The 22,752-nt window shown below is 46.1% G+C and overlaps 1 protein-coding gene and 1 long non-coding RNA gene across 9 annotated transcripts in view; one reads left to right on the top strand and one right to left on the bottom strand.

Annotated features, from left to right (window-relative positions):
• The window catches only part of RASSF4 (Ras association domain family member 4), a 467,259-nt gene that overhangs the window by 52,043 nt on the left and 392,464 nt on the right, over positions 1-22,752 (bottom strand). For all 8 annotated transcript variants that reach the window (XM_063958615.1, XM_063958612.1, XM_063958620.1 and 5 more), the window contains one exon: positions 10,837-10,958. In XM_063958615.1, the coding sequence (XP_063814685.1) occupies positions 10,837-10,958 (122 nt within the window). The remainder of the gene's footprint in view (positions 1-10,836; positions 10,959-22,752) is intronic.
• Positions 1-22,752, top strand: part of LOC135055035 (uncharacterized) — a 272,995-nt gene that overhangs the window by 164,658 nt on the left and 85,585 nt on the right. The window lies entirely within an intron of this gene.

The raw sequence follows: 22,752 nt of genomic DNA, 5'->3' as shown, positions 1-22,752 counted from the left end.
AGGTAACTCCATCAAAATCTTTTCTTCTGACCAGTCCTTACGCTTGCTCACAAAGACAGGACACTGGCTTAACAATTTATTGCAATTCAAACATATCCTGCAAATGTATATTTATAGTGTATTACTTCTGGTGTCAGATGACAATAGTTCACAAATAATGCTTTCAATTACATACGTTTTCCTGAACTTATATTTCTGCTTTAAAGAACTCGCACAATACACAGTTATGATAAATGGATAAATACGAATGATTATACAGGCACTGTATTACATATGTATCGTTGTTTTGGGCTGTACTGGGGTCAGAGTGTGATAGATTTACAAATGTGACCTCATACATTTAGCCTCAATACGCCACATAGCGGGATATGCCTGGTGGGAGTGAGCTGACAGGTCAGTTTCTCTGCACATGCTATATCTGCTCCCCCCCCCCCCCCCATGCAGTGCACATGGTTCCAGTGGCAAACGCAGGATTTGCATGGGGGGGTTTCCAGAACTGGGCGGAGCCAATCACGGGGGTGGGGACTGAGGTGACCCAGTATATGCTGGGTCCGTAAAACTAGTGTGTGTGTGTGTGTGTGTGTGTGTGTGTGTGTGTATATTATATATATATCTACACACATGTATATATATATATATATACATATATCTACACACACATATATATATATATATACATACATACACACACACATACATATACACGGGTGGTCTTCAGTATGCCGGCGGTCGGGCTCCCGGCGACCAGCATACCGGCGCCGGGAGCCTGACTGCCGGCATACCGACACTTATTCTCCCTCGTGGGGGTCCACGACCCCCCTGGAGGGAGAATAGAATAGTGTGGCGCGCGTAGCAAGGGGCTCATTTGCGCTCGCCACACTGTTGGTAAGCCGGCGGCCGGCCTCCCAGCGCCGGTATGCTGGTCGCCGGGAGGCCAGCCGCCGAGAGATCGTAGTGAACCCATATACACATATACATAGCATATTAAACATGCATATATATATATATATATATATATATATATATATATATATACATACACACACATACAGTACACATATATATACACATGTATATATATATATATCATATGTGTGTGTGTTTATATGTATGTATGTATGTATGTATATACATGTGTATATATGTAGGCACATGGATATATATGTACTATAATTAAAATAAAGTAAACTTTTATTGCACTTGCAAGTGCCACCAGGAAGACAGCAGGCTGCAGAGGACGCTAGACAGTCATTAATAATACTCATGCAGCTAGTGGAGGGGGGTTTCTGGGTACTCGGAAACCCCCCTTGGGTGCGCCACTGGGTTCTGCCCAACTGCTAACAAATATGCTGCTGCGATCAGATCTGAATTACCCCCACAGGTACAGAGACTCGTCGCACACAGATATGCAAGTGTTGCATATCAAATTAATCATACAGTCTCCTGGTGCATCCTAGCTGCATCGCATAGGACACATTTTCAGCAAAAAAGATGCATAAAAATAGATACCCGACGCTAGAAGTTTCTCACGGGATCTAGCGTGCTAAGAGGGGCTGTTTGGCGTGACTATAGCAAACATGTATGAGGACACATCTGTATTGGATAAATTACCATCAACTATTAAGAGAGAAGCTCTGTGGCTTGTTAATGTATTTGCTTATATTTCACAATAGCAAATATATTTTTTTCTTTTATAGTACATGACAAATTAATTATTTTTTTGATCATTATATTCAAATATTTTAGTATTTTTATTATCAGGGTATACAACTAAGGGAGCCATACATCAGCAGGTATTGGGGCAATTCCCCGTTCTGCCAATGCCTAGTCTAGGAAATCTGAGAAATCCAGCGTATTGGAAATCCTAGATCGATGATTGGTGATCCATCAGGGATTTTTAACATGCTGCTTTTTTTGACAATTCCCCGACAGATCACCAATCAATCATTGATGTCCACCGATCAGAGAGATTAACAGAACGTGGAATCGGGCCGCAGACAGGGCCGGTGCAAGGTCTCTCTGTACCCTAAGCAAAGCTTCAGCCCTAGCACCCTCTAACCTGTAAACCCCACCACCTCTTGGAGGGGAGATGCAGATGGCCACTAGGTGGGCTGGGGTGAATAGCATCATTATCCATATACAGAGAGAAGGGACAACACTCAAGGACTTTTAAAGTGATAAAGTATATTGTAAACAAAGTCACAAAATTGTGTGACTTTGGGGGTTATTCCTATTTGGATTTGTTAGCAAACCAAAAAATCACACTAATGGGCAAAATTATGCTGCCCTGCAGGTGGGGCAGATGTAACATGTGCAGAGAGTCTAGATACAACTATCTGGTACAGCCTGATAGCGGCGGATTAGATCTGCAGCAGCAGCCAGCGGAGTATAAAAGGAGGAGGCCGCATACAGATACATCCTTCAGATTTTGCTAGATGAATTCAGAGGCGCCCTCCAGGAGCTGGCGCCCCTAGGCAGCTACCTAAAACTGCCTAATGGTAGAGTCGGCCCTGGCCGCAGATGTATGGACCGCATATGTTTGGTTTCTTTATGTATGTGTGTATTTTTTTTATTGAGCCAAATGAAACTGTCAGCCTATGAGAAGATTCTGTGACAGGTTGTTGCAAGGGGAATACTTCGTACATTGCAAGGGGAGAATTATGGGTGTACGGTATCCGGTCTTTAGGTCGACAGCACTTAGGTTAACACTCATTAGGTCGACATGTATTAGGTCGACATGGTCAATAGGTCGACATGGTCACTAGGTCGACACATGAAAATGTCAACATGAGTTTTTCACATTCTTTATCATTTTTTGAACATTTTCATACTTTACAATTCACGTGGACTATGATTTGGAAATGTAACCTTGCCCGAACCATGGTTATACTGTGCACTAATTGGGGTCCCAGTCACTTTACGAAGAAAGCGACACCCAAAAAAATTATAAAACTCATGTTGACCTTTTTCCACGCTGACCTTATCCATGTCAACCTAATGATCACGTCGACCTATTTCAGGTGTTGACCTACTCACTGTCGACCAATAGTGGTCGACCTAATGACTGTCGACCCTATGATCCACACCCAGGTGTACTGTGACCAAAATAATGTCTTTTGTAATAAATGTACTGTGGGGAAGCAGAACTGAAGCAGAGAAGTGGGTGGAGTATGTCACTTGCTTGCATAAATGAGCTATAGCCCAACATGAGCCGATTATTATTTTTGCCAAATTGAAGTATTCAGAAACCTCATATATTATAACGTTACTTACTTCACAGTTTTTTTCTAAATTATATTTAAATAATATTTACTACTTCTCTGGTTTATTCCTCCCTCCTCCAGATATTCTTCCCATGCTTGCGTGGGTTTCCTCTGGGTACTCCTTCCACACGCCAAAAATATACTGGTAGGTTAACTAGCTCCTGACAAAAATTTAAACTAGTGTGTAAGTGTGTGTATGTGGTAGGGAATGCAGACTGTAAGCTCGACTGGGGCAGGGACTGATGTGAGTGGTGCTGCGGACTATGTATGTTAGAGATGAGCGCCTGAAATTTTTCGGGTTTTGTGTTTTGGTTTTGGGTTCGGTTCCGCGGCCGTGTTTTGGGTTCGAACGCGTTTTGGCAAAACCTCACCGAATTTTTTTTGTCGGATTCGGGTGTGTTTTGGATTCGGGTGTTTTTTTCAAAAAACACTAAAAAACAGCTTAAATCATAGAATTTGGGGGTCATTTTGATCCCAAAGTATTATTAACCTCAAAAACCATAATTTACACTCATTTTCAGTCTATTCTGAATACCTCACACCTCACAATATTATTTTTAGTCCTAAAATTTGCACCGAGGTCGCTGTGTGAGTAAGATAAGCGACCCTAGTGGCCGACACAAACACCGGGCCCATCTAGGAGTGGCACTGCAGTGTCACGCAGGATGTCCCTTCCAAAAAACCCTCCCCAAACAGCACATGACGCAAAGAAAAAAAGAGGCGCAATGAGGTAGCTGTGTGAGTAAGATTAGCGACCCTAGTGGCCGACACAAACACCGGGCCCATCTAGGAGTGGCACTGCAGTGTCACGCAGGATGGCCCTTCCAAAAAACCCTCCCCAAACAGCACATGACGCAAAGAAAAAAAGAGGCGCAATGAGGTAGCTGACTGTGTGAGTAAGATTAGCGACCCTAGTGGCCGACACAAACACCGGGCACATCTAGGAGTGGCACTGCAGTGTCACGCAGGATGTCCCTTCCAAAAAACCCTCCCCAAACAGCACATGACGCAAAGAAAAAAAGAGGCGCAATGAGGTAGCTGTGTGAGTAAGATTAGCGACCCTAGTGGCCGACACAAACACCGGGCCCATCTAGGAGTGGCACTGCAGTGTCACGCAGGGTGTCCCTTCCAAAAAACCCACCCCAATCAGCACATGATGCAAAGAAAAAGAAAAGAAAAAAGAGGTGCAAGATGGAATTATCCTTGGGCCCTCCCACCCACCCTTATGTTGTATAAACAAAACAGGACATGCACACTTTAACCAACCCATCATTTCAGTGACAGGGTCTGCCACACGACTGTGACTGATATGACGGGTTGGTTTGGACCCCCCCCAAAAAAGAAGCAATTAATCTCTCCATGCACAAACTGGCTCTACAGAGGCAAGATGTCCACCTCATCTTCACCCTCCGATATATCACCGTGTACATCCCCCTCCTCACAGATTATCAATTCGTCCCCACTGGAATCCACCATCTCAGCTCCCTGTGTACTTTGTGGAGGCAATTGCTGCTGGTCAATGTCTCCGCGGAGGAATTGATTATAATTCATTTTAATGAACATCATCTTCTCCACATTTTCTGGATGTAACCTCGTACGCCGATTGCTGACAAGGTGAGCGGCGGCACTAAACACTCTTTCGGAGTACACACTTGTGGGAGGGCAACTTAGGTAGAATAAAGCCAGTTTGTGCAAGGGCCTCCAAATTGCCTCTTTTTCCTGCCAGTATAAGTACGGACTGTGTGACGTGCCTACTTGGATGCGGTCACTCATATAATCCTCCACCATTCTATCAATGTTGAGAGAATCGTATGCAGTGACAGTAGACGACATGTCCGTAATCGTTGTCAGGTCCTTCAGTCCGGACCAGATGTCAGCATCAGCAGTCGCTCCAGACTGCCCTGCATCACCGCCAGCGGGTGGGCTCGGAATTCTGAGCCTTTTCCTCGCACCCCCAGTTGCGGGAGAATGTGAAGGAGGAGATGTTGACAGGTCGCGTTCCGCTTGACTTGACAATTTTGTCACCAGCAGGTCTTTCAACCCCAGCAGACCTGTGTCTGCCGGAAAGAGAGATCCAAGGTAGGCTTTAAATCTAGGATCGAGCACGGTGGCCAAAATGTAGTGCTCTGATTTCAACAGATTGACCACCCGTGAATCCTTGTTAAGCGAATTAAGGGCTGCATCCACAAGTCCCACATGCCTAGCGGAATCGCTCCGTGTTAGCTCCTCCTTCAATGCCTCCAGCTTCTTCTGCAAAAGCCTGATGAGGGGAATGACCTGACTCAGGCTGGCAGTGTCTGAACTGACTTCACGTGTGGCAAGTTCAAAGGGCATCAGAACCTTGCACAACGTTGAAATCATTCTCCACTGCACTTGAGACAGGTGCATTCCACCTACTATATCGTGCTCAATTGTATAGGCTTGAATGGCCTTTTGCTGCTCCTCCAACCTCTGAAGCATATAGAGGGTTGAATTCCACCTCGTTACCACTTCTTGCTTCAGATGATGGCAGGGCAGGTTCAGTAGTTTTTGGTGGTGCTCCAGTTTTCTGTACGTGGTGCCTGTACGCCGAAAGTGTCCCGCAATTCTTCTGGCCACCGACAGCATCTCTTGCACGGCCCTGTCGTTTTTTAAAAAATTCTGCACCACCAAATTCAAGGTATGTGCAAAACATGGGACGTGCTGGAATTGGCCCAGATTTAATGCACACACAATATTGCTGGCGTTGTCCGATGCCACAAATCCACAGGAGAGTCCAATTGGGGTAAGCCATTCCGCGATGATCTTCCTCAGTTGCCGTAAGAGGTTTTCAGCTGTGTGCGTATTCTGGAAAGCGGTGATACAAAGCGTAGCCTGCCTAGGAAAGAGTTGGCGTTTGCGAGATGCTGCTACTGGTGCCGCCGCTGCTGTTCTTGCGGCGGGAGTCCATACATCTACCCAGTGGGCTGTCACAGTCATATAGTCCTGACCCTGCCCTGCTCCACTTGTCCACATGTCCGTGGTTAAGTGGACATTGGGTACAGCTGCATTTTTTAGGACACTGGTGACTCTTTTTCTGAGGTCTGTGTACATTTTCGGTATCGCCTGCCTAGAGAAATGGAACCTAGATGGTATTTGGTACCGGGGACACAGTACCTCCAACAAGTCTCTAGTTGGCTCTGCAGTAATGATGGATACCGGAACCACGTTTCTCACCACCCAGGATGCCAAGGCCTCAGTTATCCGCTTTGCAGTAGGATGACTGCTGTGATATTTCATCTTCCTCGCAAAGGACTGTTGAACAGTCAATTGCTTACTGGAAGTAGTACAAGTGGGCTTACGACTTCCCCTCTGGGATGACCATCGACTCCCAGCGGCAACAACAGCAGCGCCAGCAGCAGTAGGCGTTACACGCAAGGATGCATCGGAGGAATCCCAGGCAGGAGAGGACTCGTCAGACTTGCCAGTGACATGGCCTGCAGGACTATTGGCATTCCTGGGGAAGGAGGAAATTGACACTGAGGGAGTTGGTGGGGTGGTTTGCGTGAGCTTGGTTACAAGAGGAAGGGATTTACTGGTCAGTGGACTGCTTCCGCTGTCACCCAAAGTTTTTGAACTTGTCACTGACTTATTATGAATGCGCTGCAGGTGACGTATAAGGGAGGATGTTCCGAGGTGGTTAACGTCCTTACCCCTACTTATTACAGCTTGACAAAGGGAACACACGGCTTGACACCTGTTGTCCGCATTTGTGGTGAAATACCTCCACACCGAAGAGCTGATTTTTTTGGTATTTTCACCTGGCATGTCAACGGCCATATTCCTCCCACGGACAACAGGTGTCTCCCCGGGTGCCTGACTTAAACAAACCACCTCACCATCAGAATCCTCCTGGTCAATTTCCTCCCCAGCGCCAGCAACACCCATATCCTCCTCATCCTGGTGTACTTCAACACTGACATCTTCAATCTGACTATCAGGAACTGGACTGCGGGTGCTCCTTCCAGCACTTGCAGGGGGCATGCAAATAGTGGAAGGCGCATGCTCTTCACGTCCAGTGTTGGGAAGGTCAGGCATCGCAAACGACACAATTGGACTCTCCTTGTGGATTTGGGATTTCAAAGAACGCACAGTTCTTTGCGGTGCTTTTGCCAGCTTGAGTCTTTTCAGTTTTCTAGCGAGAGGCTGAGTGCTTCCATCCTCATGTGAAGCTGAACCACTAGCCATGAACATAGGCCAGGGCCTCAGCCGTTCCTTGCCACTCCGTGTGGTAAATGGCATATTGGCAAGTTTACGCTTCTCCTCCGACAATTTTATTTTAGGTTTTGGAGTCCTTTTTTTTCTGATATTTGGTGTTTTGGATTTGACATGCTCTGTACTATGACATTGGGCATCGGCCTTGGCAGACAACGTTGCTGGCATTTCATCGTCTCGGCCATGACTAGTGGCAGCAGCTTCAGCACGAGGTGGAAGTGGATCTTGATCTTTCCCTAATTTTGGAACCTCAACTTTTTTGTTCTCCATATTTTATAGGCAGAACTAAAAGGCACCTCAGGTAAACAATGGAGATGGATGGATTGGATACTAGTATACAATTATGGACGGACTGCCACGGTTAGGTGGTATAAAAAAACCACGGTTAGGTGGTATATATTATAATAATAATACAATTATGGATGGACGGACTGCCTGCCGACTGCCGACACAGAGGTAGCCACAGCCGTGAACTACCGCACTGTACACTGGTTGATAAAGAGATAGTAGTATACTCGTAACAATTAGGATGACACTATGACGGTATAAAGAATGAAAAAAAAAACACGGTTAGGTGGTAGGTATATAATAATAAATAATACAATTCTGGTCGGACGGACTGCCTGCCGTGTGCCGACACAGAGGTAGCCACAGCCGTGAACTACCGCACTGTACACTGGTTGATAAAGAGATAGTAGTATACTCGTAACAATTAGGATGACACTATGACGGTATAAAGAATGAAAAAAAAAACCACGGTTAGGTGGTAGGTATATAATAATAAATAATACAATTCTGGTCGGACGGACTGCCTGCCGTGTGCCGACACAGAGGTAGCCACAGCCGTGAACTACCGCACTGTACACTGGTTGATAAAGAGATAGTAGTATACTCGTAACAATTAGGATGACACTATGACGGTATAAAGAATGAAAAAAAAACCACGGTTAGGTGGTAGGTATATAATAATAAATAATACAATTCTGGTCGGACGGACTGCCTGCCGTGTGCCGACACAGAGGTAGCCACAGCCGTGAACTACCGCACTGTACACTGGTTGATAAAGAGATAGTAGTATACTCGTAACAATTAGGATGACACTATGACGGTATAAAGAATGAAAAAAAAACCACGGTTAGGTGGTAGGTATATAATAATAAATAATACAATTCTGGTCGGACGGACTGCCTGCCGTGTGCCGACACAGAGGTAGCCACAGCCGTGAACTACCGCACTGTACACTGGTTGATAAAGAGATAGTAGTATACTCGTAACAATTAGGATGACACTATGACGGTATAAAGAATGAAAAAAAAACCACGGTTAGGTGGTAGGTATATAATAATAAATAATACAATTCTGGTCGGACGGACTGCCTGCCGTGTGCCGACACAGAGGTAGCCACAGCCGTGAACTACCGCACTGTACACTGGTTGATAAAGAGATAGTAGTATACTCGTAACAATTAGGATGACACTATGACGGTATAAAGAATGAAAAAAAAAACCACGGTTAGGTGGTAGGTATATAATAATAAATAATACAATTCTGGTCGGACGGACTGCCTGCCGTGTGCCGACACAGAGGTAGCCACAGCCGTGAACTACCGCACTGTACACTGGTTGATAAAGAGATAGTAGTATACTCGTAACAATTAGGATGACACTATGACGGTATAAAGAATGAAAAAAAAAACCACGGTTAGGTGGTAGGTATATAATAATAAATAATACAATTCTGGTCGGACGGACTGCCTGCCGTGTGCCGACACAGAGGTAGCCACAGCCGTGAACTACCGCACTGTACACTGGTTGATAAAGAGATAGTAGTATACTCGTAACAATTAGGATGACACTATGACGGTATAAAGAATGAAAAAAAAACCACGGTTAGGTGGTAGGTATATAATAATAAATAATACAATTCTGGTCGGACGGACTGCCTGCCGTGTGCCGACACAGAGGTAGCCACAGCCGTGAACTACCGCACTGTACACTGGTTGATAAAGAGATAGTAGTATACTCGTAACAATTAGGATGACACTATGACGGTATAAAGAATGAAAAAAAAACCACGGTTAGGTGGTAGGTATATAATAATAAATAATACAATTCTGGTCGGACGGACTGCCTGCCGTGTGCCGACACAGAGGTAGCCACAGCCGTGAACTACCGCACTGTACTGTGTCTGCTGCTAATATAGACTGGTTGATATTTAAAGAGATATTAGTAGTATACAACAATACTATACTGGTGGTCAGGCACTGGTCACCACTCCTGCAGCAAAAGTGTGCACTGTTAATTAATATAATTGTACTCCTGGCTCCTGCTAACAACCTGCAGTGCTCCCCAGTCTCCCCCACAATTAATTATAAGCTTTTAATTTATACATTGATGACTGTGCAGCACACTGGGCTGAGCTGAGTGCACACAGACTGAGTCACACTGTGTGACTGACTGTGCTGTGTATCGTTTTTTTTTTCAGGCAGAGAACGGATATAGCAGAGAGAAGTGAACGGATATATTATATTAAATAAAAGTTAACTAGCAACTGCACTGGTCACTGACTGTGGTAAACTAACTCTGTCTGCGACTCTGCACAATCTCTCTCTCTCTATCTAATCTATCTCTATTCTAATGGAGAGGACGCCAGACACGTCCTCTCCCTATCAATCTCAATGCACGAGTGAAAATGGCGGCGACGCGCGGCTCCTTATATAGAATCCGAGTCTCGCGATAGAATCCGAGCCTCGCGAGAATCCGACAGCGTCATGATGACGTTCGGGCGCGCTCGGGTTAACCGAGCAAGGCGGGAAGATCCGAGTCGCTCGGACCCGTAAAAAAAACCATGAAGTTCGGGCGGGTTCGGATTCCGAGGAACCGAACCCGCTCATCTCTAATGTATGTGCGATATAAATAACTCGTAATAAATAAAATGTTAGGTATCACAGCTGGAGATCACCTTGCCCACAAAAGACACAGTGGTGTTTCAAGCAAGTACTGTACACGCTACCACTCCAGCGTCTAGCTTCATCAAAGCAATCAAGCAGTTTGTCACAGAGAACCTGAAACCTCTTGCACATTGCGTCAGTTTTGTCAGTTTTTGTCGCCACCCCTCCCCACCTGCTCCATATACACAAAGTTAAGCAAAACAATAACTTCTCCCAAAAAAAGTATAGCACAATATGGTATAGAAATAGTAGTAAAATGTTAAAACACTTGTTTACTTGAGTGAATGGTTGATATACTGTAACAAATATCACAAAGCACAAAGTATGGCACCTCCCATCCGTTAATAAATGGAATATGCAAGCAAACAATATGCATGTCTGCTGTCTTACATCATGTGAGACCTCCTCTCCAAGATCAGTTTCCATTAAAAATAACCTGGCGATCCTCTCACAGGGGCTATGCAGTATCCTGCAGATAAGTGGATACTCTGAGTCCCCTAACTTGGTTCTTTCTGTAAAAGTAGGAGAGAAAAAAAAATACGTCAGTCATGTCAGTTAATGTGCACACGTTCTCACAGGACCCTTGTGTTTTAGACACACCTTCTGATGTTCAAGTAAAGGGCTGTGTATAGCAACCAGGGGCGCCACATAGTTATGTGGATGGGGGTGTGTGGAAAAAAAAAACATTTGGCGCTCCCCAACGATTGCACACACCCCACCTCATCCCCACCCCATGCGGGGAGCACTTACCGGCGAATCACCGAGGAGACTCCAGTCCTACTTTGGACAGTCTGCTGCCGCTGCGTGTTGCCCATGTCCTGTGTCCTGGCCGGCTCTTCACACAGAGGCATTACTGGGAGGAGGCGGGGATTTCCCAGCAGGCTCAGCATGGCCACGCCTCCTGTAATGCATCAATGTGAAGAGCCAGCCAAGACACATGGGCAACACGCAGCGGTGGCAGACTGTCCAAAGTAGTCTTCGTGGTCATCCGCCGGTAAGCGCACTCCCTTCCCAACAGTTATTGAAGAGAAAAAACAAATAACTGCTTACAAAAGCGCCTCTGAAATAGACTAAATAATAAAAGGTAATTCCCCTGATAAATAGCGCGGCCGTAAACACTAAGTGGGTGTTAGACAGAGAATAAATTAAAACAAGAAACGGCTGCTCAGTGTACCAGGGAAAGAATGAGAGCCGACGTATAAAATAAATAAATGTATCAACCTTACACACTAGAGTAAAAGTAGACAAATACAATCATAATTGCACTAAATTGCATTAATAAGCGAAATTACGCCTCTGTCAAGTTTGGCGGGGCATGCTGCGCCCTTGCCCCCCCCCCCCCCCTCATTCAGACGACCCTGATAGCAACACAGGCTAATGATGCAGCTGCTTCTTATGGGTCCCCTCATGGGCCCCTAGGCTGCAAGGGCAACCTCTGCAAAAGCCAGTCTACTTGCAAAGCATAGGGAGCATGTCCACACTGACCGCCCAGTTTACACGCACAGATGTGACTGGGCAGAGGAAAGTATTTATCCGCAGTGACTTGCATGGATTCGTTGTAATCTTACCACAAATTTAAATTCACTACCTATGAGTAAAGTTGGAAATAATCCCTTTTTAAAGTGAAAAATGTTGGAATTTGGTTCAGAACCCCTTGAACACCCCCCTGAATGACTATGACATGTCATTTTGGGGGTACAAAAGTGCAAAATTATGGAAATCGAGGTACAAGGTATGGGACAGGTATACTGGGGTGCTTTATAAGTGGGACAAGTATTTTTAGACTTGCAGGTGGGAGTAATCAGTTTGTTTCCACTATTTTTTTCAAAAGTCCCCTAAAATGACCCGAATATATACTTATACCCATTTTTATGTAACTCAAATTTAATTTTAGAACTTATCTTGCAGAAAAAAATTGCTTTCTATAATTTTTTACATTTAAAAAAACAAAATGCATATAACAGTCATTTCTCTAACGTCCTAGTGGATGCTGGGGACTCCGAAAGGACCATGGGGAATAGCGGCTCCGCAGGAGACTGGGCACAAAGTAAAAGCTTTAGGACTAGCTGGTGTGCACTGGCTCCTCCCCCTATGACCCTCCTCCAAGCCTCAGTTAAGATTTTGTGCCCGAACGAGAAGGGTGCAATCTAGGTGGCTCTCCTGAGCTGCTTAGAGTAAAAGTTTAAATAGGTTTTTTTATTTTCAGTGAGACCTGCTGGCAACAGGCTCACTGCATCGAGGGACTAAGGGGAGAAGAAGCGAACTCACCTGCGTGCAGAGTGGATTGGGTTTCTTAGGCTACTGGACATTAGCTCCAGAGGGACGATCACAGGCCCAGCCATGGATGGGTCCCGGAGCCGCGCCGCCGGCCCCCTTACAGAGCCAGAAGAGTGAAGAGGTCCGGAAAATCGGCGGCAGAAGACGTCCTGTCTTCAATAAGGTAGCGCACAGCACCGCAGCTGTGCGCCATTGCTCTCAGCACACTTCACACTCCGGTCACTGAGGGTGCAGGGCGCTGGGGGGGGGCGCCCTGGGACGCAATGAAAATACCTTAAATGGCTAAAAATACATCACATATAGCTCCTGGGCTATATGGATGTATTTAACCCCTGCCAGTTTTCCACAAAAAAGCGTGAGAAAGGCCTCCGAAAAAGGGGCGGAGCCTATCTCCTCAGCACACAAGCGCCATTTTTTCCTCACAGCTCCGTTGGAGGAAGGCTCCCTGACTCTCCCCTGCAGTCCTGCACAACAGAAACAGGGTAAAACAAGAGAGGGGGGGCACTAAATTGGCATATTAATATATACAGCAGCTATATTAGGGAAAAACACTTATATAAGGTTATCCCTATCATATATATAGCGCTCTGGTGTGTGCTGGCAAACTCTCCCTCTGTCTCCCCAAAGGGCTAGTGGGGTCCTGTCCTCTATCAGAGCATTCCCTGTGTGTGTGCTGTGTGTCGGTACGCTGTGTCGACATGTATGAGGAGGAAAATGGTGTGGAGGCGGAGCAATTGCCTGTGTTAGTGATGTCACCCCCTAGGGAGTCGACACCTGACTGGATGGTCTTATGGAAAGAATTACGTGATAGTGTCGGCACTTTACAAAAGACTGTTGACGACATGAGACAGCCGGCAAATCAGTTGATACCTGTACAGGCGTCTCAAACACCGTCAGGGGCTATAAAACGCCCGTTACCTCAGGTCGATACAGACACTGACACGGACACTGACTCCAGTGTCGACGGTGAGGAAACAAACGTATTTTCCAGTAGGGCCACACGTTACATGATCACGGCAATGAAGGAGGTTTTGAACATTTCTGATACTACAAGTACCACAAAAAAGGGTATTATGTGGGGTGTGAAAAAACTACCCGTGGTTTTTCCCGAATCAGATGAATTGAATGAGGTGTGTGATGAAGCGTGGGTTTCCCCCGATAAGAAACTGCTAATTTCTAAAAAATTATTGGCATTATACCCTTTCCCGACAGAGGTTAGGGCGCGTTGGGAAACACCCCCTAGAGTAGATAAGGCGCTCACACGCTTATCAAAACAAGTGGCGTTACCGTCTCCTGATACGGCCGCCTTAAAGGAACCAGCTGATAAAAAGCTGGAAAATATCCTTAAGAGTATATACACACATACTGGTATTATACTACGACCAGCAATCGCCTCAGCCTGGATGTGCAGTGCTGGGGTGGCTTGGTCGGATTCCCTGACTGAAAATATTGATACCCTGGACAGGGACAATATATTATTGACTATAGAGCATTTAAAGGATGCATTCCTATATATGCGAGATGCACAGAGAGACATTTGCACTCTGGCATCAAGAGTAAGTGCGATGTCCATTTCTGCCAGAAGAGGATTATGGATGCGACAGTGGTCAGGGGATGCGGATTCCAAACGGCATATGGAAGTATTGCCGTATAAAGGGGAGGAGTTATTTGGGGGTGGTCTATCGGACCTGGTGGCCACGGCAACGGCTGGGAAATCCACCTTTTTACCCCAAGTCACCTCGCAGCAGAAAAAGATACCGTCTTTTCAGGCTCAGTCCTTTCGTCCCCATAAGGGCAAGCGGGCAAAAGGCCACTCATATCTGCCCCGGGGCAGAGGAAGGGGAAAAAGACTGCAACAGACAGCTTCTTCCCACGAACAGAAGCCCTCCCCCGCTTCTGCCAAGTCCTCAGCATGACGCTGGGGCCTTACAAGCGGACTCAGGCACGGTGGGGGCCCGTCTCAAGATTTTCAGCGCGCAGTGGGCTCACTCGCAAGTGGACCCCTGGATCCTGCAGGTAGTATCTCAGGGGTACAAATTGGAATTCGAGACGTCTCCCCCTCGCCGGTTCCTGAAGTCTGCTTTACCAACGTCTACCCCCGACAGGGAGGCGGTATTGGAAGCCATTCACAAGCTGTATTCCCAGCTAGTGATAATCAAGGTACCCCTCCTACAACAGGGAAAGGGGTATTACTCCACGCTGTTTGTGGTACCGAAGCCGGACGGCTCGGTGAGACCCATTTTAAATCTGAAAGCCTTGAACACTTACATAAAAAGGTTCAAGTTCAAGATGGAGTCACTCAGAGCAGTGATAGCGAACCTGGAAGAAGGGGACTACATGGTGTCTCTGGACATCAAGGATGCTTACCTCCATGTCCCAATTTGCCCTTCTCACCAAGGGTACCTCAGGTTTGTGGTACAGAACTGTCACTATCAGTTTCAGACGCTGCCGTTTGGATTGTCCACGGCACCCCGGGTCTTTACCAAGGTAATGGCCGAAATGATGATTCTTCTTCGAAGAAAAGGCGTCTTAATTATCCCTTACTTGGACGATCTCCTGATAAGGGCAAGGTCCAGAGAACAGTTAGAGGTCGGAGTAGCACTATCTCAAATAGTACTACGACAGCACGGATGGATTCTAAATATTCCAAAATCGCAGCTGATTCCGACGACACGTCTGCTGTTCCTAGGGATGATTCTGGACACAGTACAGAAAAAGGTGTTTCTTCCGGAAGAGAAAGCCAGGGAGTTATCCGACCTAGTCAGGAAACTCCTAAGACCAGGCCAGGTGTCAGTGCATCAGTGCACAAGGGTCCTGGGAAAGATGGTGGCTTCTTACGAAGCGATTCCATTCGGCAGATTCCACGCAAGAACTTTTCAGTTGGATCTGCTAGACAAATGGTCCGGATCGCATCTTCAAATGCATCAGCGGATAACCCTGTCTCCAAGGACAAGGGTGTCTCTCCTGTGGTGGTTACAGAGTGCTCATCTCCTAGAGGGCCGCAGATTCGGCATTCAGGATTGGGTCCTGGTGACCACGGATGCCAGCCTGAGAGGCTGGGAAGCAGTCACACAGGAAAAAAAAAAAAAAATTCCAGGGCTTGTGGTCAAGCATGGAAACGTCACTTCACATAAATATCCTGGAACTAAGGGCCATTTACAATGCCCTAAGTCAGGCAAGGCCTCTGCTTCAGGGTCAGCCAGTATTGATCCAGTCGGACAACATCACGGCAGTCGCCCACGTAAACAGACAGGGCGGCACAAGAAGCAGGAGGGCAATGACGGAAGTGGCAAGGATTCTTCGCTGGGCGGAAAATCATGTGATAGCACTGTCAGCAGTGTTCATTCCGGGAGTGGACAACTGGGAAGCAGACTTCCTCAGCAGACACGATCTTCACCCGGGGGAGTGGGGACTTCACCCAGAAGTCTTCCACATGATTGTAATCCGTTGGGAAAAACCAAAGGTGGACATGATGGCGTCTCGCCTCAACAAAAAACTGGACAGATATTGCTCCAGGTCAAGGGACCCTCAGGCAATAGCTGTGGACGCTCTGGTAACACCGTGGGTGTACCGGTCAGTGTATGTGTTCCCTCCTCTTCCTCTCATACCAAAAGTACTGAGAATCATAAGAAGGAGAGGAGTAAAGACTATACTCGTGGCTCCGGATTGGCCAAGAAGGACTTGGTACCCGGAAATTCAAGAGATGCTCACGGAAGACCCGTGGCCTCTACCTCTAAGACAGGACCTGCTCCAGCAGGGACCATGTCTGTTCCAAGACTTACCGCGGCTGCGTTTGACGGCATGGCGGTTGAACGCCGGATCCTGAAGGAAAAAGGCATTCCGGATGAAGTCATCCCTACCCTGATCAAAGCCAGGAAGGATGTAACCGTACAACATTATCACCGTATTTGGCGTAAATATGTTGCGTGGTGCGAGGCCAGGAAGGCCCCTACAGAGGAATTTCAACTGGGTCGATTCCTGCATTTCCTGCAAACAGGACTGTCTATGGGCCTCAAATTAGGGTCCATTAAGGTTCAAATTTCGGCCCTGTCGATATTCTTCCAAAAAGAACTAGCTTCTGTTCCTGAAGTTCAGACGTTTGTCAAGGGAGTACTGCATATACAGCCTCCTTTTGTGCCTCCAGTGGCACCTTGGGATCTCAATGTAGTGTTGGGATTCCTAAAATCACATTGGTTTGAACCACTCACCACTGTGGACTTGAAATATCTCACATGGAAAGTGGTAATGCTGTTAGCCCTGGCTTCAGCCAGGCGTGTATCAGAATTGGCGGCTTTATCCTATAAAAGCCCTTACCTAATTTTTCATACGGACAGGGCAGAATTGAGGACTCGTCCTCAATTTCTCCCTAAGGTGGTTTCAGCATTTCACTTAAACCAACCTATTGTGGTGCCTGCGGCTACTAGGGACTTGGAGGATTCCAAGTTGCTGGACGTAGTCAGGGCCCTGAAAATATATGTTTCCAGGACGGCTGGAGTCAGAAAATCTGACTCGCTGTTTATCCTGTATGCACCCAACAAGCTGGGTGCTCCTGCTTCTAAGCAGACGATTGCTCGTTGGATTTGTAGTACAATTCAGCTTGCACATTCTGTGGCAGGCCTGCCACAGCCAAAATCTGTAAAAGCCCATTCCACACGGAAAGTGGGCTCATCTTGGGCGGCTGCCCGAGGGGTCTCGGCTTTACAACTTTGCCGAGCAGCTACTTGGTCAGGGGCAAACACGTTTGCTAAATTCTACAAATTTGATACCCTGGCTGAGGAGGACCTGGAGTTCTCTCATTCGGTGCTGCAGAGTCATCCGCACTCTCCCGCCCGTTTGGGAGCTTTGGTATAATCCCCATGGTCCTTTCGGAGTCCCCAGCATCCACTAGGACGTTAGAGAAAATAAGAATTTACTTACCGATAATTCTATTTCTCATAGTCCGTAGTGGATGCTGGGCGCCCATCCCAAGTGCGGATTGTCTGCATTACTTGTACATAGTTATTGTTACAAAAATCGGGTTATTGTTGTTGTGAGCCATCTTTTCAGAGGCTCCTTCTGTTATCATGCTGTTAACTGGGTTCAGATCACAAGTTGTACGGTGTGATTGGTGTGGCTGGTATGAGTCTTACCCGGGATTCAAAATCCTTCCTTATTGTGTACGCTCGTCCGGGCACAGTATCCTAACTGAGGCTTGGAGGAGGGTCATAGGGGGAGGAGGGTCATAGGGGGAGGAGCCAGTGCACACCAGCTAGTCCTAAAGCTTTTACTTTGTGCCCAGTCTCCTGCGGAGCCGCTATTCCCCATGGTCCTTTCGGAGTCCCCAGCATCCACTACGGACTATGAGAAATAGAATTATCGGTAAGTAAATTCTTATTTTTACCCAACTACCAGAAATACTTTTATTATAACCTATAATAAACATTTATACTGTTATCCAATGTTCATTTAGCTTTTTTGAGGGGTACAGGCAGATTTACCCATTTTTCAGTTTCGGCAACAATTTTTGCGGTAATACCGTTTTCGTGAATTTGGAATTGAACAGGCGAATCGTGGGAGCATGCAGACCCGTGAAAGGCCCATTTTCACGGCAAACAAAGCCATGACTGCAATTTTGCAGCTAACTGGCTATGGACCAGTCATTTTTCATACAGGCAGCATGTACAGTGACAACAGGCAGTAAGCAGGTCAGAACTGAGCAGTGAGAGGCCCATGCAAAACATCAGGGAAAACTGCAACATCATATGAACAGTGAATTCACATGATAAATGTCAATGGGGCTTCGCTGTACTCATCCATATTCTCAGAAGAGCAGTATGGACCATCATTGCTTCCACATTTTGCTGTGGGGTCCAGTGGTGCAGTGTCCCACCCCTACACAGGCTTACATGTGTTTTTATTGCTCATCACTTAAAACTAAAACTTTATTTTGCAACGGATTTGGTTGCTGAACAAAACAATGGTCATACTCCGCCTGAGAATCACTTTTGCTCAATTATTATTATTTGGTCCAGATTACTTTTATTGGGATCCAGTCAGGATACCGGTGTTCAGCATCCCGGAATACCATTGCTTGAATCCCGATACTGCTTGGAATGCCGACGGTGGCATCCTGACATGGATCTAAATGTTGGCACCGGAATCCTGAATGCTAGAATCCCGGAATGACCTCTGCCGGTGGTCCGCTTTGGTAAGCTGCGGGAAAGGGGGGGGGGGGTGTTAAGTTTAAGCTGTGGGGGGAGGGTTAGGGTTAGTCTGCGGGGAGGGGTAATGTTTGGGTTCGGCTGCGGAAAGGAGGAGTTAGAGTTACGGAATTGAGGGGGATCGTACGTATACTTACCCGACACCTGTCTGGATTCTCAGCATCGGGATGCCGGTGTTGGTATTGTCAAAGTCAGAAAAATATCACGATGCACAATGCCATATTTGCACCTCATACAGGTCCGCGCTGCGCATGCGTGCGCTCTCCCGTGCGTGCGCATACTCGCTGTTGCGGGCACCCGCGGGCGCGCGGTATGAGCATTTACGGTATAGTTTATGTGTTCGTAGCGTGCGACTCAATCGTTACATATTTTCACCATATAATGTATTTTGTAGATTATGGTCCCTTTGATAGAATCTGAAAGTTTAGTTAATGTAGCATGTTCATGGACAGAGAAATCCCTCTTTGTTTGATACGAAGGGTCAGACAGGAGTAATACAGTGGTGTTTAGTATCCATCGGAAGAGTATTTAATTAGCAATATTCCGGTGTTGGTTTGAAGCGGATTAATCGCTCGTGCGAATAGTTATGGACATAAGAAGTTTATGTCCATTTACTATTATTTGCACTTACTTATCCATGCGGCGGGAAACCTAGTTTCCCACCCACCTGAGCAGTTGGAAATCGTCACAGCCCACCTGTATGAATCAACCTATGACCTTTTGTTATAATGCGAGGAGGAATTCCTGTGTCCAATGAACAATGAGATTGTAGGGACCATTGAATTGTATTGTGTGTGGGGCATAAATAGACAAGCCGATCACATCCAGCTCTCACTCTTCAACGGTTCACATTGCTGAAAATCGGGAGCTGGATGTCCAGAGGCGCATGCGATCGTTCCCCTTTGTGCGTAAGTTTTCTCCGCAATCATATTGTTTTTCTTGTTATTATGGGCCATATCTCTCTCTCTCTCTCTCTTCTCTTTCTCTCGTATTCTCTTAAACGTAATAGTATTGTATTGTATTTCACGTGTAGTTTTCTGGTTAGGTAGTCTATGTTATATTGTAGTGTATGACTTGTACTGTATTATTTCTTTTGCAAGTATAACATTCATATAAGGCGTTAGACCCTAAGCCCGGTAGTTGTGTATTTATTATAGTGTTAAGTATTCACAGAGCGTCGGTGACGCTCAAACAGCTTTTAAGTTAATAAGGTTACACTGTGTTGCATCTACACCCTATCTCTACACTAAGGTTTTACAGCATATTACATTGTTTATGGTTTAGATATAAAGGTTTAACATTGTGAGCGTCTGCGCCGCTGGTGATCTCCTCGTGGTCCCGAGCGTCCGCTACGCTATAGCGAACCATTACGTTAGTCGGCAGCCAATAGCGTGCCTGCCTGTGATCTCTTGGCTGTGAGCGAACGTGACGCTTGAGCGTCTCGACCTCGGCTAAGCGATTGCTACGCAACGTGCGTACCCTTACGGTACTCCATACGTCAATAGCGTACAGTGTTCTTAGGCCTCTTAAAGGGTTTTAAATAAGATAAATATTTAGCTTTATCAATTGGCGGCTCGTCCTGTCCTTCACATATCTCTGCTAGGTAATTTCAGCAGACATTATCCATCAGCAAAGGGCGGGAGATCATATTCTTCGCAGTGCTGACGGGATAAGCGTCTGCTTCGCTTAGTAAAGGGTGCTGAAGGAATCCGGAACCGGAGGTAAGAACAACACGCTAGTGTCTTTTAAAACTGTTTATTTCTGTCTTGCGTACGCACGCACATATCTGCATTTCTTTTTCATTCGTGTATTTTCATATATCACTCTCCTGTTTGCCATTTTATAATTGATAAACGTGCTAAGAGAGATTTGTCGCTATTTCATAGTTAAAGTGTAAAAGTAATGCATTAAGGGATAAAGTGTAAAGCACACACGCAGCTCTACCTAAAGAGACAAGGAGAGATTGGTGTGGGGTTCAGTAGAGGATCGAGGATCATCTACATTGATAAACGTGTACATTGTGTTACGGTGGACATTGGTTTTGTGTACACGTGTCTCTAACAAAGGGCTGAGACTCGCGTACGCAAAGGCCGACGCACGCAGCGTAAATTACGCAACGGAGCGTCTGGGTACGCCCACGTAACTCAAGTCACACGATAGTGTTGATTTTCAACAGGCGATAAATAGCGCAACAGGCGATAAATAGCGCAACAGGCGATAAATAGCGCAAATCTATTTTAAATCCGAAATTTAAATTAACAGATCCTTCTCCAAATTTACAACACATCTGGTCTAAAGAAAAATTTCTGCGCAGAAATAGAAATAGAAACAAAAGTGTACATGTGGTGAGTGAGTGTTTGCAATTATATAAGTTTTACAATTTTGGGGATTGAACCACAGAAATCATCGAGTTCTCGTGAAGTACATACGTGTAAGTGACATACATGGTGGCTAGGGAGGCATCCCTTGTTAAACATATAAAGAGCATTAGAGTGTAGCAGACCAGGAGGTCATACTGTAACAGACCAGGAGGTCAGACCAGGAGGTCGCATAACAGACCAGGAGGTCCAGGTACAGCAGACAAGGAAGTCCGCTATAGAGTCAAGTAGCCCAACACCAAGAAGGGTTGGAGCGTAACCCATATAGGCCATAAAGCTCAGGCTGAAGGAATTCGCAGCTGCTGAATGTCGATTCCACTGGTCGCTCCGTACATAAGATTAGTTGCTTATGTACTGAACGATTGTACCGCACGTAATTGTGTGCATTAGTTAGTCTGACCAGTACCATTTGTGTACGAACCCGGTCATAAACACTATTTGTACATTCTGACGTGATTTGTGTAATTTTTTATTTTTAAAAGGGAAGTTCACTGGTCACTCAGGAATTATCCAACAACCCCACAGTTACTGGAAAGGGTTAATGCTCTGCGGATCACACCCACATGTTCCAGTAAACGAAGGTTCATAGGGGCCCTAGGTCGAGTACGCCAGCACTATATCAGTGTGTGGGCGTATTGGTCGGCGTGGGCGAGTGAGTGGGGTACTCGGTAAACCACCACCGTCAACCTATCGTGAACATTTTGGTTTTTTGTAAGGGTTCGCTGAAGACCCTGATATAAAGGTCAGAGGTAGAACAAGCAACACCTGCAAATTATGGGGGCCAGTTGTTCAGGAAGGGGGCGATCAACCTCGGTTCGGGTTGATTTAGTGAACCGACCAATCGGGTCGGCAAGGTACGTAATGTGTGAAAAATACGGCTCACACACAGAAGTTTTATGTGGTGAATGGGAGAGAATGACAATGCATGACGGGGAGAAATTCCCAAGAGTAGGTAGCTTCAGCCCAGAAGTGTTAATGAATTTAAGGAGGAGGATATGTCTCATTAAATCAACAAAGAGACGAATCCAACATTATGATTATTTGCAGCTATGGCAACAGGAGGGTGAAATACAGAGAGGATTGGCTCTGGCGGCGGGATCTAATCCTATCAAGAAACTTATAGCCACGGCCCCGCCGCCACCATACATATCAGGAGAGAAATTGGTTGCGGAGAATGACGCATCAGGGGGTAACAAACAGGCACTTAGCAACTGTATAAATGTTAAGGATAATGTTAATAAGTTAACCAATGCAAGTATTAACCCGTGCAAGTTGTACCCTGTTTTGAACTTTCCCCAGGAGTGTGATCAAGAGGACGAATCGGCAACAATATCGTCTCTCTCTCTAGCAGCCACCATATCAGAAACAACAGTAGGCACGGCCCAACCCATAAGATTAGTAACAAAGCCCCCTAGCGGAGGGACAGGTGAGGTCGTATCAACGGGTAAGTA

Source organism: Pseudophryne corroboree, chromosome 3 (genome assembly GCF_028390025.1).
Source record: "Pseudophryne corroboree isolate aPseCor3 chromosome 3, aPseCor3.hap2, whole genome shotgun sequence".
Classification (NCBI taxonomy): domain Eukaryota; kingdom Metazoa; phylum Chordata; class Amphibia; order Anura; family Myobatrachidae; genus Pseudophryne; species Pseudophryne corroboree.
This window is presented reverse-complemented; position numbering and strand designations above follow the sequence as displayed.